The sequence below is a fragment of the Periplaneta americana genome, chromosome 3 (assembly GCF_040183065.1).
Source record: "Periplaneta americana isolate PAMFEO1 chromosome 3, P.americana_PAMFEO1_priV1, whole genome shotgun sequence".
NCBI lineage: Eukaryota > Metazoa > Arthropoda > Insecta > Blattodea > Blattidae > Periplaneta > Periplaneta americana.
In genome coordinates, this window is record NC_091119.1 from 203781837 (window position 1) to 203794951 (window position 13115).

At 36.3% G+C, this 13115-nt stretch overlaps 1 protein-coding gene across 2 annotated transcripts in view; it reads right to left on the bottom strand.

The window, feature by feature from the left end:
• The window catches only part of LOC138696966 (insulin-like growth factor-binding protein complex acid labile subunit), a 1304936-nt gene that overhangs the window by 792860 nt on the left and 498961 nt on the right, over positions 1-13115 (bottom strand). For both annotated transcript variants that reach the window (XM_069822505.1, XM_069822504.1), the window contains one exon: positions 7066-7133. In XM_069822505.1, coding sequence (XP_069678606.1) covers positions 7066-7120 — 55 coding nt within the window. In that variant the 5' untranslated portion in view covers positions 7121-7133. The remainder of the gene's footprint in view (positions 1-7065; positions 7134-13115) is intronic.

Sequence of the window (13115 nt, forward strand, 5' to 3'; positions counted from 1 at the left end):
ACCTTCCAAAATTTAAGGTTTCACTTTCTGTTTTCACCGATAACCCCGCTTTCTAACACATTCCACTTATGATTAGTCCTATAGAAAGCCTGTCCAAATCGATTCCCAGAAGGCGGGTCATGTTGGAATGCGGTAAATTAATAACATGGCGTGAGTAGGGACGTATTGACTTGTAGTCTGAATTGTACTTTAATACTCACTCAAGCACGTTTTGTAACTACGGAATGGGAAGTAAAGATTGGTTCTGTTTACCGCATTAAAATTGAGACGACTACTTGTGTTTGTTAACAAACAGAACGATAAGGAAGGTGATGCATTATGTAAGACAAGGTATCAGGGAAAGTGAGCTCTTGTTGGGGAAATAGAGCGCTGCAAATACTTCAAGGGGATGGCCTGGTTCGTGCCAGAAAGGCGAAACCAAATTATCATTAAACATACATTTTGATTGTTTCTAATAGCTGTGGACAAACTAAATAACATGCGAAGATTTTAAACTTTTTAACAATCTTTATATGAAATGACATCAAATTTTTATATGGAAAACAACGAATGCTTCCTAATAAATGATAAAATGGTAAAAAATGTATTTATGAATCTCAAAATTTCTGTTACATGAAATTAAATGAGAAAAATCAATATCAGAAACTCATACAAATCTTCTATCTTTTAAAGAAAGGCCTCATATACATGGTGGGCCGAAACTCATACTCAGGTACTTCAAATTATCAACCGAAAAAAACTTTATAAGAAATTGTTCGGAATCAGATATTATACAGACTATTATACTTTTACTACGTCATACTACTTTTGACCAATAAAACGGTAGGAAACGACGTGATTAAAACAATCATGACTGCTTATCCTACAATTTTTATCATCTCCCTATTATTTGTTTTTATGACCTCCCTAGCATTTGCTTGTTTTTATCACCTCCCTAGCATTTGTTTTCATCACATTCCTAGCATCTGTTTCTTTGTTTGCCAACATTTTACTTTCAATAATTGTACCTTTTAAAATGATTCATATTTATTTCATCATCCTTAATTAAAACTTTTCTGTCATTTATCTTGCTTATATTATTTAGGTTATGTTACAGCTTCTGCTGTATAAGATTATGGATAGTCACGTATCAGAGATTGTTTAATATATATTGATAATTGAAGTGGAATGCAACTGTTTTTAATAAAAATGAAACTGAATCAACAAAGCCTTTTTGACTAATAATCTACCATAAAGTTAAATGAAGATTGTATAGTTGGCACAACTGGTGACAAGAGAACAGCCGATCATAACACACTACTGCCATCTAGCGGAATATTTGTAATGATGAGATGGTACAATAATACATTTTCAAGATAGTTTAGTATTTTAGTAAGCCAATTAATATTTTATTATATTAGAGTACTTTATTTCTTCTAATCTTTATATACTTTCTTCTGATCGCAATAGTCAATTAAATGTCACTCGAGTTTTGATTTTTTGTAGATAAATCAAAACCTCCAGTGAGATTACTGTAGACAAATACGTTTAAATGTACGCAAGAAAGTCAGTAAAAATAACTTGGAAGTTCTGACTGTTTTACAGGAACTCGTGAAGAAACAAAACATAGACAGTACTAGAAAACATTAATATTATTTTATTGAAACAAAAGAAGAATGTTGTGAATTCAGGTGTTTTTACAGTCTAATGCTGGTCTAAACGTTAATGAATTATTTTACTCGTAGCCTTTAGAAATTATTCTGAATATATTTGCCGCAACAATAGGAAATATTGAACACTGCCTTCCCAAAATGTCGAATCGTTAGGATGAATGGAAATCTTATGCATATTTTAATGATCCTCTGTGTGCATACAATTAATTACAAATCCAAATAAATTTTTATCGTTTCAATGGAAATTTTGTAAACAAAGAAAGTAAATAATTCTGAACATATTGTAAACCATATTATGTAAAAGCTCGCTCCTAAAAATGCTGCAGGCAATTAGGCCTACATTACATTTTTACTTGAAATATTCGTAGAAGAATGGCATAAATAAAACTTTCCTTACATAAAACATTATTCATTGTTAATCCTAAAGAACTTGTTTATATTTCAGGATGCACAAATAAATTGTTTATAAGCGTCTTGATGAATGTAGTTTAATACATTGTAGATCGTAATACGGTCTATCGATATACAGTTTTTCTAGATAGTCTTGTCTACTTGAATGCGTAGATATCCAGAACAATTTTCCAAGAAAAATAACCCTTCTTAGATGAAATACTGAGTAATCTTGCTTATTTAGTAAATTTGCTTATTCCGAGTTTGGTGAGCAGTTTTGCCAACTGAAATGTGCGGAAAGTCGCCCAACAGTAGTTTAAAAGTAGGTAAATTTCTTACTATCAATAAAGTTTTGTTTTTATCGCTAGAGGGTGCTGAAATAGTCGCTAAATCGCGGGCTCAGAATGACAAGGTTCTATCTCACATTTTTAGCAAAATTGAGATTTTTGTTACATTGAATTCTGTTACTTCATAGCTATCTACCATATAAATTATATGTTGATATCTCAATTATTCCTCGTAATTAAGTTAGTTTGAAAGGGTTCTTATCTGCATTGATTTTATTAACAACCAAACCTTTAAAATGCTCTCCTGTAAAATTTACTAAACACTAGATAGAACCTTGTCATTCTGAACCCTCGAAATCTCTATTTAAGCAACAGAAAAGACATTGTTTAAAATCGCTAGATTTTTTGTCGCTAAATTGGCAACACTAATGGCAAGATAGACATGAGCTTTCCAAACGCATGCGCCAATATGACGTGTTTATACGTTCCCCCAAACACAACAATGTTCTATGCTTCATCATTACAGTGTTGTCACATTGTCATATCCCTCTTGAACTTAGTCCCGTTAACATAATTTGATTACCACAGACTAAGGAAGAAGTTATGTTCATTTTTAGCTTTTGAATTCAACTTACAATAATTCAGGAGAGAAATATCTATAAACTCATTACCGAATCTAAATACTTATTTATATCATTAAGGGGAAGAAGTCGAATATTCTTCTAAAGACGAATGAATCAAGATTTTCCTAATGTTAACATAACAGGGCGGTGTGAACATCAACAATTTAAGTTGACGAACTTTGCAAAGGTTACGATAATTTTTAATGACTGACAATATTAAAAATGGAGCAATTTGAAACTCGATATCATTCACGTCGATAGTATAATTCGCGCCATTTATGTTCCATTACAGTAACCGCCCATAAGGTTCTTTATTAACTTCCCTGCTATTATTAAGATATTCCCAAAGGCACGTCAGTGTGCTCAACTATAGTGGAATATAGCGAAATTCCGCTACGCACAGCGGATTTTGAGTCTCTGAGGCGACGTAGCAGCGAAAAATCAGAAAACCCCAGAAATACAGCGGAATTTAAAATAAAATATGTTCGAAGCTCAAATTTTGCATTTTTTCTCTGAAATCTACAATATTATAGATTTGCTACAAGTAGTGCTTTACGTTGGAGGAAATTATTGTATATTTGTATATATTTTTATTTTATAAACATGACAAATATTTTTCGTAACTCCCATGTTCTCTATAAATGGTTGTAATATAATGAAATTACCTGTGGAGATTGTGATATCAATGCTTATTCAAAATTTGTACACGCAACTAATACAAATAGATACAATCAGTAAGATTTTTTTCATATTGATTAGTATAGAATGCAGTAGTTTCAAATCTGTTTCAATTATTACCTGATTTAATTTGTTATAACTGCTTATAAACTGGAATTAATTATTGCTAGACAAATGCGTATTTCTTCATTGAACTGTATTCAAGTTTAATTCAGAAAATAAGAATCTGAATAATAAGCAAAATGATCCGCTTACAATAAATATCTTAATAAAATTAATTTGAAGCATATTTTAATAAAATAAGGCCATTTATAATTCATATGACTGCTTATAAAAAGGTACTTATAAAAGTTATAAAAAAATCTATCAGTAAATTGAAAAGTAAGACAATTCACAGCTCTGATTTTCCAATAACGTTAGCCTGAACTTTTTGCTATAAACAACTGCAGCAGAAAACATAGTATTTCCTACTTCTATAATTGCGTAACACATTCCTAATTCATTCATATTTATTCAGAGCCCATAACGGAATGTAGCGGAATTTTGGCGGTTCTATAGCGGATTTCATTTTTGAATACTTGCGCACATTGGTGCACCTATAGAGTTCCTATTGTAGGCATTCTTCAGTCTCTCGCAATGTAGCGGAATTTTCGCGGTTCTATAGCGGATTTTATTTTTGAATACTTGCTCACATTGATTCTCCTATAGAGTTCCTATTGTAGGCATTCTTCAGTCTCTCGCAATGTAGCGGAATTTTCGCGGTTCTATAGCAGATTTTATTTTTGAATACTTGCTCACATTGATTCTCCTATAGAGTTCCTATTGTAGGCATTCTTCAGTCTCTCGCAATGTAGCGGAATTTTCGCGGTTCTATAGCGGATTTTATTTTTGAATACTTGCTCACATTGATTCTCCTATAGAGTTCCTATTGTAGGCATTCTTCAGTCTCTCGCAATGTAGCGGAATTTTCGCGGTTCTATAGCAGATTTTATTTTTGAATACTTGCTCACATTGATTCTCCTATAGAGTTCCTATTGTAGGCATTCTTCAGTCTCTCGCAATGTAGCGGAATTTTCGCGGTTCTATAGCGGATTTTATTTTTGAATACTTGCTCACATTGATTCTCCTATAGAGTTCCTATTGTAGGCATTCTTCAGTCTCTCGCAATGTAGCGGAATTTTCGCGGTTCTATAGCGGATTTTATTTTTGAATACTTGCTCACATTGATTCTCCTATAGAGTTCCTATTGTAGGCATTCTTCAGTCTCTCGCAATGTAGCGGAATTTTCGCGGTTCTATAGCGGATTTTATTTTTGAATACTTGCTCACATTGATTCTCCTATAGAGTTCCTATTGTAGGCATTCTTCAGTCTCTCGCAATGTAGCGGAATTTTCGCGGTTCTATAGCGGATTTTATTTTTGAATACTTGCTCACATTGATTCTCCTATAGAGTTCCTATTGTAGGCATTCTTCAGTCTCTCGCAATGTAGCGGAATTTTCGCGGTTCTATAGCGGATTTTATTTTTGAATACTTGCTCACATTGATTCTCCTATAGAGTTCCTATTGTAGGCATTCTTCAGTCTCTCGCAATGTAGCGGAATTTTCGCGGTTCTATAGCGGATTTTATTTTTGAATACTTGCTCACATTGATTCTCCTATAGAGTTCCTATTGTAGGCATTCTTCAGTCTCTCGCAATGTAGCGGAATTTTCGCGGTTCTATAGCGGATTTTATTTTTGAATACTTGCTCACATTGATTCTCCTATAGAGTTCCTATTGTAGGCATTCTTCAGTCTCTCGCAATGTAGCGGAATTTTCGCGGTTCTATAGCAGATTTTATTTTTGAATACTTGCTCACATTGATTCTCCTATAGAGTTCCTATTGTAGGCATTCTTCAGTTTCTCGCAATGTAGCGGAATTTTCGCGGTTCTATAGCGGATTTTATTTTTGAATACTTGCTCACATTGATTCTCCTATAGAGTTCCTATTGTAGGCATTCTTCAGTCTCTCGCAATGTAGCGGAATTTTCGCGGTTCTATAGCGGATTTTATTTTTGAATACTTGCTCACATTGATTCTCCTATAGAGTTCCTATTGTAGGCATTCTTCAGTTTCTCGCAATGTAGCGGAATTTTCGCGGTTCTATAGTGGATTTTATTTTTGAATACTTGGGCACATTGGTGCAGCTATAGATTTCCTATTGTAGGCATTCTTCAGTCTCTCGCAATGTAGCGGAATTTTGGCGGTTCTATAGCGGATTTAATTTTTGAATACTTGCGCACATTGGTGCACCTAGAGAGTTCCTATTGTAGGCATTCTTCAGTCTCTCGCAATGTAGCGGAATTTTCGCAGTTCTATAGCGGATTTCATTTTTGAATACTTGCGCACATTGATGCTCCTATAGAGTTCCTATTGTAGGCATTCTTCAGTTTCTCGCAATGTAGCGGAATTTTCGCGGTTCTATAGTGGATTTTATTTTTGAATACTCGGGCACATTGGTGCAGCTATATAGTTACTATTGTAGGCATTCTTCAGTCTCTCGCAATGTAGCGGAATTTTGGCGGTTCCATAGCGGATTTCATTTTTGAATACTTGCGCACATTGGTGCACCTATAGAGTTCCTACTGTAGGCATTCTTCAGTCTCTCGCAATGTAGCGGAATTTTCGCGGTTCTATAGTGGATTTTATTTTTGAATACTTGCGCACATTGATGCTCCTATAGAGTTCCTATTGTAGGCATTCTTCAGTCTCTCGTAATGTAGCGGAATTTTCGCGGTTCTGTAGCGGATTTTATTTTTGAATACTTGCGCACATTGTGCACCTATAGAGTTCCTATTGTAGGCATTCTTCAGTCTCTCGTAATGTAGCGGAATTTTCGCGGTTCTGTAGCGGATTTTATTTTTGAATACTTGCGCACATTGTGCACCTATAGAGTTCCTATTGTAGGCATTCTTCAGTCTCTCGTAATGTAGCGGAATTTTCGCGGTTCTGTAGCGGATTTTATTTTTGAATACTTGCGCACATTGTGCACCTATAGAGTTCCTATTGTAGGCATTCTTCAGTCTCTCGCAATGTAGCGGCATTTTCGCGGGTCTGTAACGGATTTTATTTTTGAAAACTTGCGCACATTGGTGCACCTATAGACTTCGTATTGTAGACATTCTTCAGTCTCTCGCAATGTAGCGGAATTTTCGCTGTTCTATAGTGGATTTTATTTTTTAATACTTGCGCACATTGGTGCACCTATAGAGTTCCTATTGTAGGCATTCTTCAATCTCTCGCAATGTAGCGGAATTTTCGCGGTTCTATAGCAGATTTTATTTTTGAATAATTGCGTACATTGGTGCACCTATAGAGTTCCTATTAATGGCATTCTTCAGTCTCTGGCAATCACATTTATCAAAAGAATCAATACATAATCAATGTCTCACTCACCCATGATGTTCGGTATCCCATACGAAAGTGATTCTGTTGAGGCGTTGGCTGTCATTTCCCCATCACACCTGGAAAGATTGATCTACATTACTGATGTAATAAAGTGAACCCTGCTTCTTGTCTTGGTATCGAATCTTACAGATGTTAGTAAACGTTAAAGTTTTATGATACGAAAGTTGGAAAGGGGAGGGCGTATAAGAAAATTATGTAAATTCCGGAGCAACACATGGGTGAACCTGATGAAGCTGGGCCAAGACACACGCATAAAAACAAATTCATACCAGCTCTCTCGAAAACAATCGCCTAAAATGAAATGCACGTTCACAGGCACAAAAATGGAACCCGAAGTTATACTGAGGCGTGAATCACTCTAAACAATGTAATGCAATGTAATACAATATCTTAATTGTAATTAAGTTCTATACAGGCAATACACAGTGTTAAACTTAAATACAAACATACAAACTTACACATCTACTACATATCCCATCCCTGTAAACAACAGGTTGGCTTAAACTAGATAAGAAAATAAATTTACATTCACTTCTCCTTCTCTTCGGAATCTTGAACTCTTCTATTCCTTCGTACCTGTCGTCTCGCTTCACTTACCTTTCTTCCCACCACAATCTGAACACACGCTCTCGCCATGAAACAATACTAACAATACCATCCCATCGCACCTCCTCATACTCATCTTCTTTCACAATAGCCTTGCCAAGACTCTGGAATTCGTTACCTGCTAGCATCAGGGACTGTCGAAATAAAATTCAATTCAAACGCAAACTTACTAGGCACTTGGTCAGTAATTGAGATTCGTTCAGACATGTTTTCTTGTAAATAGTTGTCTTAATCTATTACAAAATATTTCAATATCCGGTAACTTCATCACTATAGAAGTTTGTTATTGTAGGTTTAATTTGTAATTCAGTAAATACAAAAATATTCTTTGTTCTTAACTTTTATGATAAAATGTCTAGCTTTCATTAATCAGGTAATCTTGTCGTACTTTAATTCTTATTGTAATTGTAATTGTAAATTTAATGTTAATTGTAATTTTATTCTTCATAATATAGTTGTAATCCCCTGATAGAGGGGCAGAGAAGGCCTGACGGCCTTATCTCCACCAGGTTAAATAAATAAATAAATACTAAATACTAAATAACTAGAGTATTCCAAAAGTAATGGCAACATAGTTACTATTTCTTACTAAATTTATTTAGGTTACTTTTGACATTACATACTTCAAATATAGTCTCCTGCCATGTCAACAATATGTTGTCAAATTCTTGGAAGACGGCGGACTCCATCTGCAGCAGCATTTCTGGATCTCTCTCTCTCACTGATCAATCAATTTCGAAAATACAAAGTATATGATTATGTCTTGTGACCAGAAAACAGTACGAAATGGAGATAAAAAATTTGGAACTTTATCTTTTGAAGATGTGGAGAAATTCAAATACCTAGGAGCAATAGTAATAAATATAAATGATACTTGGGAAGAAATTAAATGCAGACTAAATATGGGAAATGCCTGTTATTATTCGGTTGAGAAGCTTTTGTCATCCAGTCTGCTGTCAAAAAGTCTGAAAGTCAGAATTTATAAAACAGTTATGGCCGAGACGTAGATGGGAAGATAATATTAAAATGGATTTGAGGGAGGTGGGATATGATGATAGAAACTGGATTAATCTTGCTCAGTATAGGGACCAATGGCGGGCTTATGTGAGGGCGGCAATGAATCTCCGGGATCCTTAAAAGCCAGTAAGTAAGTAATGCCTGTTATTATTCGGTTGAGAAGTTTATGTCATCTAGTCTGCTCTCAAAAAATCTGAAAGTTAGAATTTATAAAACAGTTATATTACCGGTTGTTCTGTGTGGTTGTGAAACTTGGACTCTCACTTTGAGAGAGGAACAGAGGTTAAGAGTCTTCGAGAATAAGGTGCCGAGGTAAATATTTGGGGATAAAAGTTATTAAGTTACAGGAGAATGGAGAAAGTTACACAACACAGAACTGCACGCATTGTATTCTTCACCTGACATAATTAGGAACATTAAATCCAGACGTTTGAGATGGGCAGGGCATGTAGCACGTATGGGCGAATCCAGAAATGGATATAGAGTGTTAGTTGGGACGCCGGAGGGAAAAATACCTTTGGGGAAGAGGAGACGTAAATGGGAGGATAATATTAAAATGGATTTGAGGGAGGTGGGATATGATGATAGAGACTCGATTAATCTTGCTCAGTATAGTGACCGATGGCTAGCTTATGTGAGGGCGGCAATGAACCTCCGGGTTCCTTAAAAGCCAGTAAGTAAGTAAGTAACCATAGACTTCTAACTGGGGGCAGAACAGGGAACATTGGAGACAAGCTGGCTAGCTTGTAGTTCAAATGCTCGTAAACATATAAATCTCTTTTTACTTCCCATATACATGGTGTGGTATAAGTGCTAAGAAACGAGCTCAAGTGTTCATGAATAAATAGAGGGCTTGCGCAAAGCTGCCAGAAAATTGTTCGTCTGCTTAATCCCTACAACCAAAACTTTATGGAGATATGAGAGGTTCAGCCGTTGCAAATGGTATTTGGGGTATTTCCGTTCTCACCAAGTTCTATGCGACTATAAACACTGCTGCTTCAAAGTTTAAAGCATTCTGCATTCTCGGCTTTGGTCACTATATGAGTTTATGTGGACTGTAATACGAGAAATCAATCCTTTTAAAATATAGTAGCACATGCATTTACATTGTTGGTGCGGTATTCATTTGTTTCTGAATTGCTGGAATCCAGCCACTGCCATTTATTTGTAACAGTTGCCTGTCCAGTATCAACGGAAACTTTCATCTTATATATAAAAGTCAATGTGGCTATGTATTTATGTATGTACTCTATACAAATCGACACGCTTTGACCGATATATGTACCAAAGTTTGCACATTTAACCTTCATAACCAGGAGAAGAACATCGGCTGCATTAAAATCGGACAAATGGACGTTAAATTAATTAAAAAGATAAAAAATAAAACTAAATGCGATGAAACATTGATGTATAATATTAAAATGCAATCTTATACAGTCAATTGTTCTTTATTATTGTCTGTTGTATTCAACATCGACTTCCATGAGGCCATGGAAAAACAACACGACATGAAAAAAGATTGTTGATACATCATGAAGGCCAAAATCTAGACAATCTAGGTTGTGTGACTGTAGCCTGTATATATTTTCGTTTGGTTTTACTTTGTTTATACAGGGTGTTTAAAAATACAGGGCATAATTTAAAGTATGTATTTCCCACATGTAGACAATCAAAATAGTTCATTAGGCCTACAACATGTGTCCTGAAATGCTTCATTTCCGAGTTATGGCCTTCACAACATTGAAATTCACCGGAACGTTTTTCTTTCCGCAGGTCGTTGTCATTACAGAAGATGTTCAAAATGTCCACCTCCTGCCTGAATACAGATCTCACATCGATGTCTCATTGACCTGCGAACACGATCCCAAACTCCAGGAGTATTGCGTATGTCCTCAGAACATGCCACAATTCGATTCCGAAGGGATTCCAAATCAGGCACCGGAGACAAATAAACCAATGATTTTAAATGGCCCCACAAGTAGAAATCGAGAGGGTTCACATCAGGTGAGAGTGGAGGCCAAGCAATTGGGCCACCTCTACCTATCCATCGATCAGGAAACCTTCGATCCAAGTACCGGCGAGCCGTACGACTGAAGTGTGCAGGAGCGCCATCATGCAAGAAGTGAATGTGTTGACGATTGATCAGTGGAGTGTCTTCTAAAACATGAGGTATGGTGTTTTCCAGGAAGTTTGTGTACGCCTGCCCGTAAGTCTTTTTGCAAGTACATGGGGTCCAACTAATCGATCACCAATGATACCGGCCCACATGTTGAGGGAGAACCGCACCTGGTGATGAGATGGAACAGTTGCACGTGGGTTTTCATACGCCCATACATGCTGATTGTGGAAATTTGTTATGCCATCTCGTGTGAACTGTGCTTCATCTGTAAATAATACTAAGGCAGGAAAGTTCGGATTTACACCACACTACTGCAAGAACCACTGACAGAACCTAACTCGTGCAGGGTAATCTGCTGGTGACAGGGCCTGTACACGTTGCAAATGATAAGGATACAATTGATACTTTTTCAACAGTCTCCAGACAGTCGTATGAGTAACATTGACTTGCAACACTATCCTTCGTGTGCTGATAGAAGGAGTCATGTTCACAGCCTCCAGAATCTCCTCCTGTACTTCTGGAGTTGTAGATCTTGGTCGTCCCCTTCCCAGACCAGGAGAGTTAAATTTTCCATATTCGCACAGACGGCAATGGAGACGTACAAATGTCTTCCGATCTGGACATTGTCGCTGTGGGTACCTCTCCTGGTACAAACGACGAGCCAGCGCAGCATTGCCGTCCGCCTTACCGTACATGAAGCGTATGTCTGCCAGCTCTTGATTTGAATACATGTCGCACAGTCTAACGCCTACACAACACTGAATGTAACCTTCGTCTAGGAATGAACTGTCAGAGTGCTCTCTTAATGTCTCCTTTGACGGCAACGACTTGCGGAAAGAAAAACGTTCCGGTGAATTTCAGTGTTGTGAAGGCCATAACTCGGAAATAAAGCATTTCCGGACACATGTTGTAATGAACTATTTTGATTGTCTACATGTGGGAAATACATACCTAAAATTATGCCCCGTATTTTTTAAACACTCTGTAGTTTGATTTTCTATATAATTTTATTCGTATTTCTGGCCTAATGGCCTTAACTAAGTCAGAAGATAGATAGATAGATAGATAGATAGATAGATAGATAGATAGATAGATAGATAGATAGATAGATAGATAGATAGATAGATAGATAGATAGATAGATAGATAGATAGATAGATAGATAGATAGATAGATAGATAGATAGATAGATAGATAGATAGATAGATAGATAGATAGATAGATAGATAGATAGATAGATAGATAGATAGATAGATAGATAGATAGATAGATAGATAGATAGATAGATAGATAGATAGATAGATAGATAGATAGATAGATAGATAGATAGATAGATAGATAGATAGATAGATAGATAGATAGATAGATAGATAGATAGATAGATAGATAGATAGATAGATAGATAGATAGATAGATAGATAGATAGATAGATAGATAGATAGATAGATAGATAGATAGATAGATAGATAGATAGATAGATAGATAGATAGATAGATAGATAGATAGATAGATAGATAGATAGATAGATAGATAGATAGATAGATAGATAGATAGATAGATAGATAGATAGATAGACAGTATCGAACATTACGAATGAAGCGGACGCACGCGTTATGAACACGCTGTAGTTTCTGGTATTTGGTGAGCTGTGGCCGAGGATTCGCCATAGATTACCTGACATTCGTCGTACGCCAGAACTCAACTCCGGTTCAGCAGGTAAAAGCGCTTCCGCCTGAGCTAAGCATGCGACTAAAAAAACTGTGTTGAAATTGCAATGTTACTGCACATCAGAGAGTCTCGTACTCGGTCACACTGCTCGTGGTGGAAGCACAGTGCTGAATAAAAGGCATGAATGACCCTGTGGGGAACTGAAACCGAAGCCCTCAAAGTGCGAAGCGGCATCGCCAACACAGCACGGCACATTTATTCCGCTGCTAAATCACGGCACTGCAAATAAAATGCTCACATTTAGCATTGAGAAGAGTTCACAGCACGTCGCAGCTATTGACCGTGTCAATATTACTGCGTATAAAGCTAATTGTTCAGCAATTTTGATCGTCATTAACACATAGTCATTTCTACAACGCTGATTAAATTTTGTAAACAAAATATCGAACCGGGCTTCCATTTTTAACTCAAGATTAATGAGATAGCAAGCTCATTTACATTTCTAACTGACGACGCGGTGTTTAATCATGATTATGTAGCGGGATGGCTGAATACAACTCTTACAATGCGATGGTCCAATGGAATCATGCTGGAGATGAAAAGGTATTTCAGTGTGATAGTATGCAGCT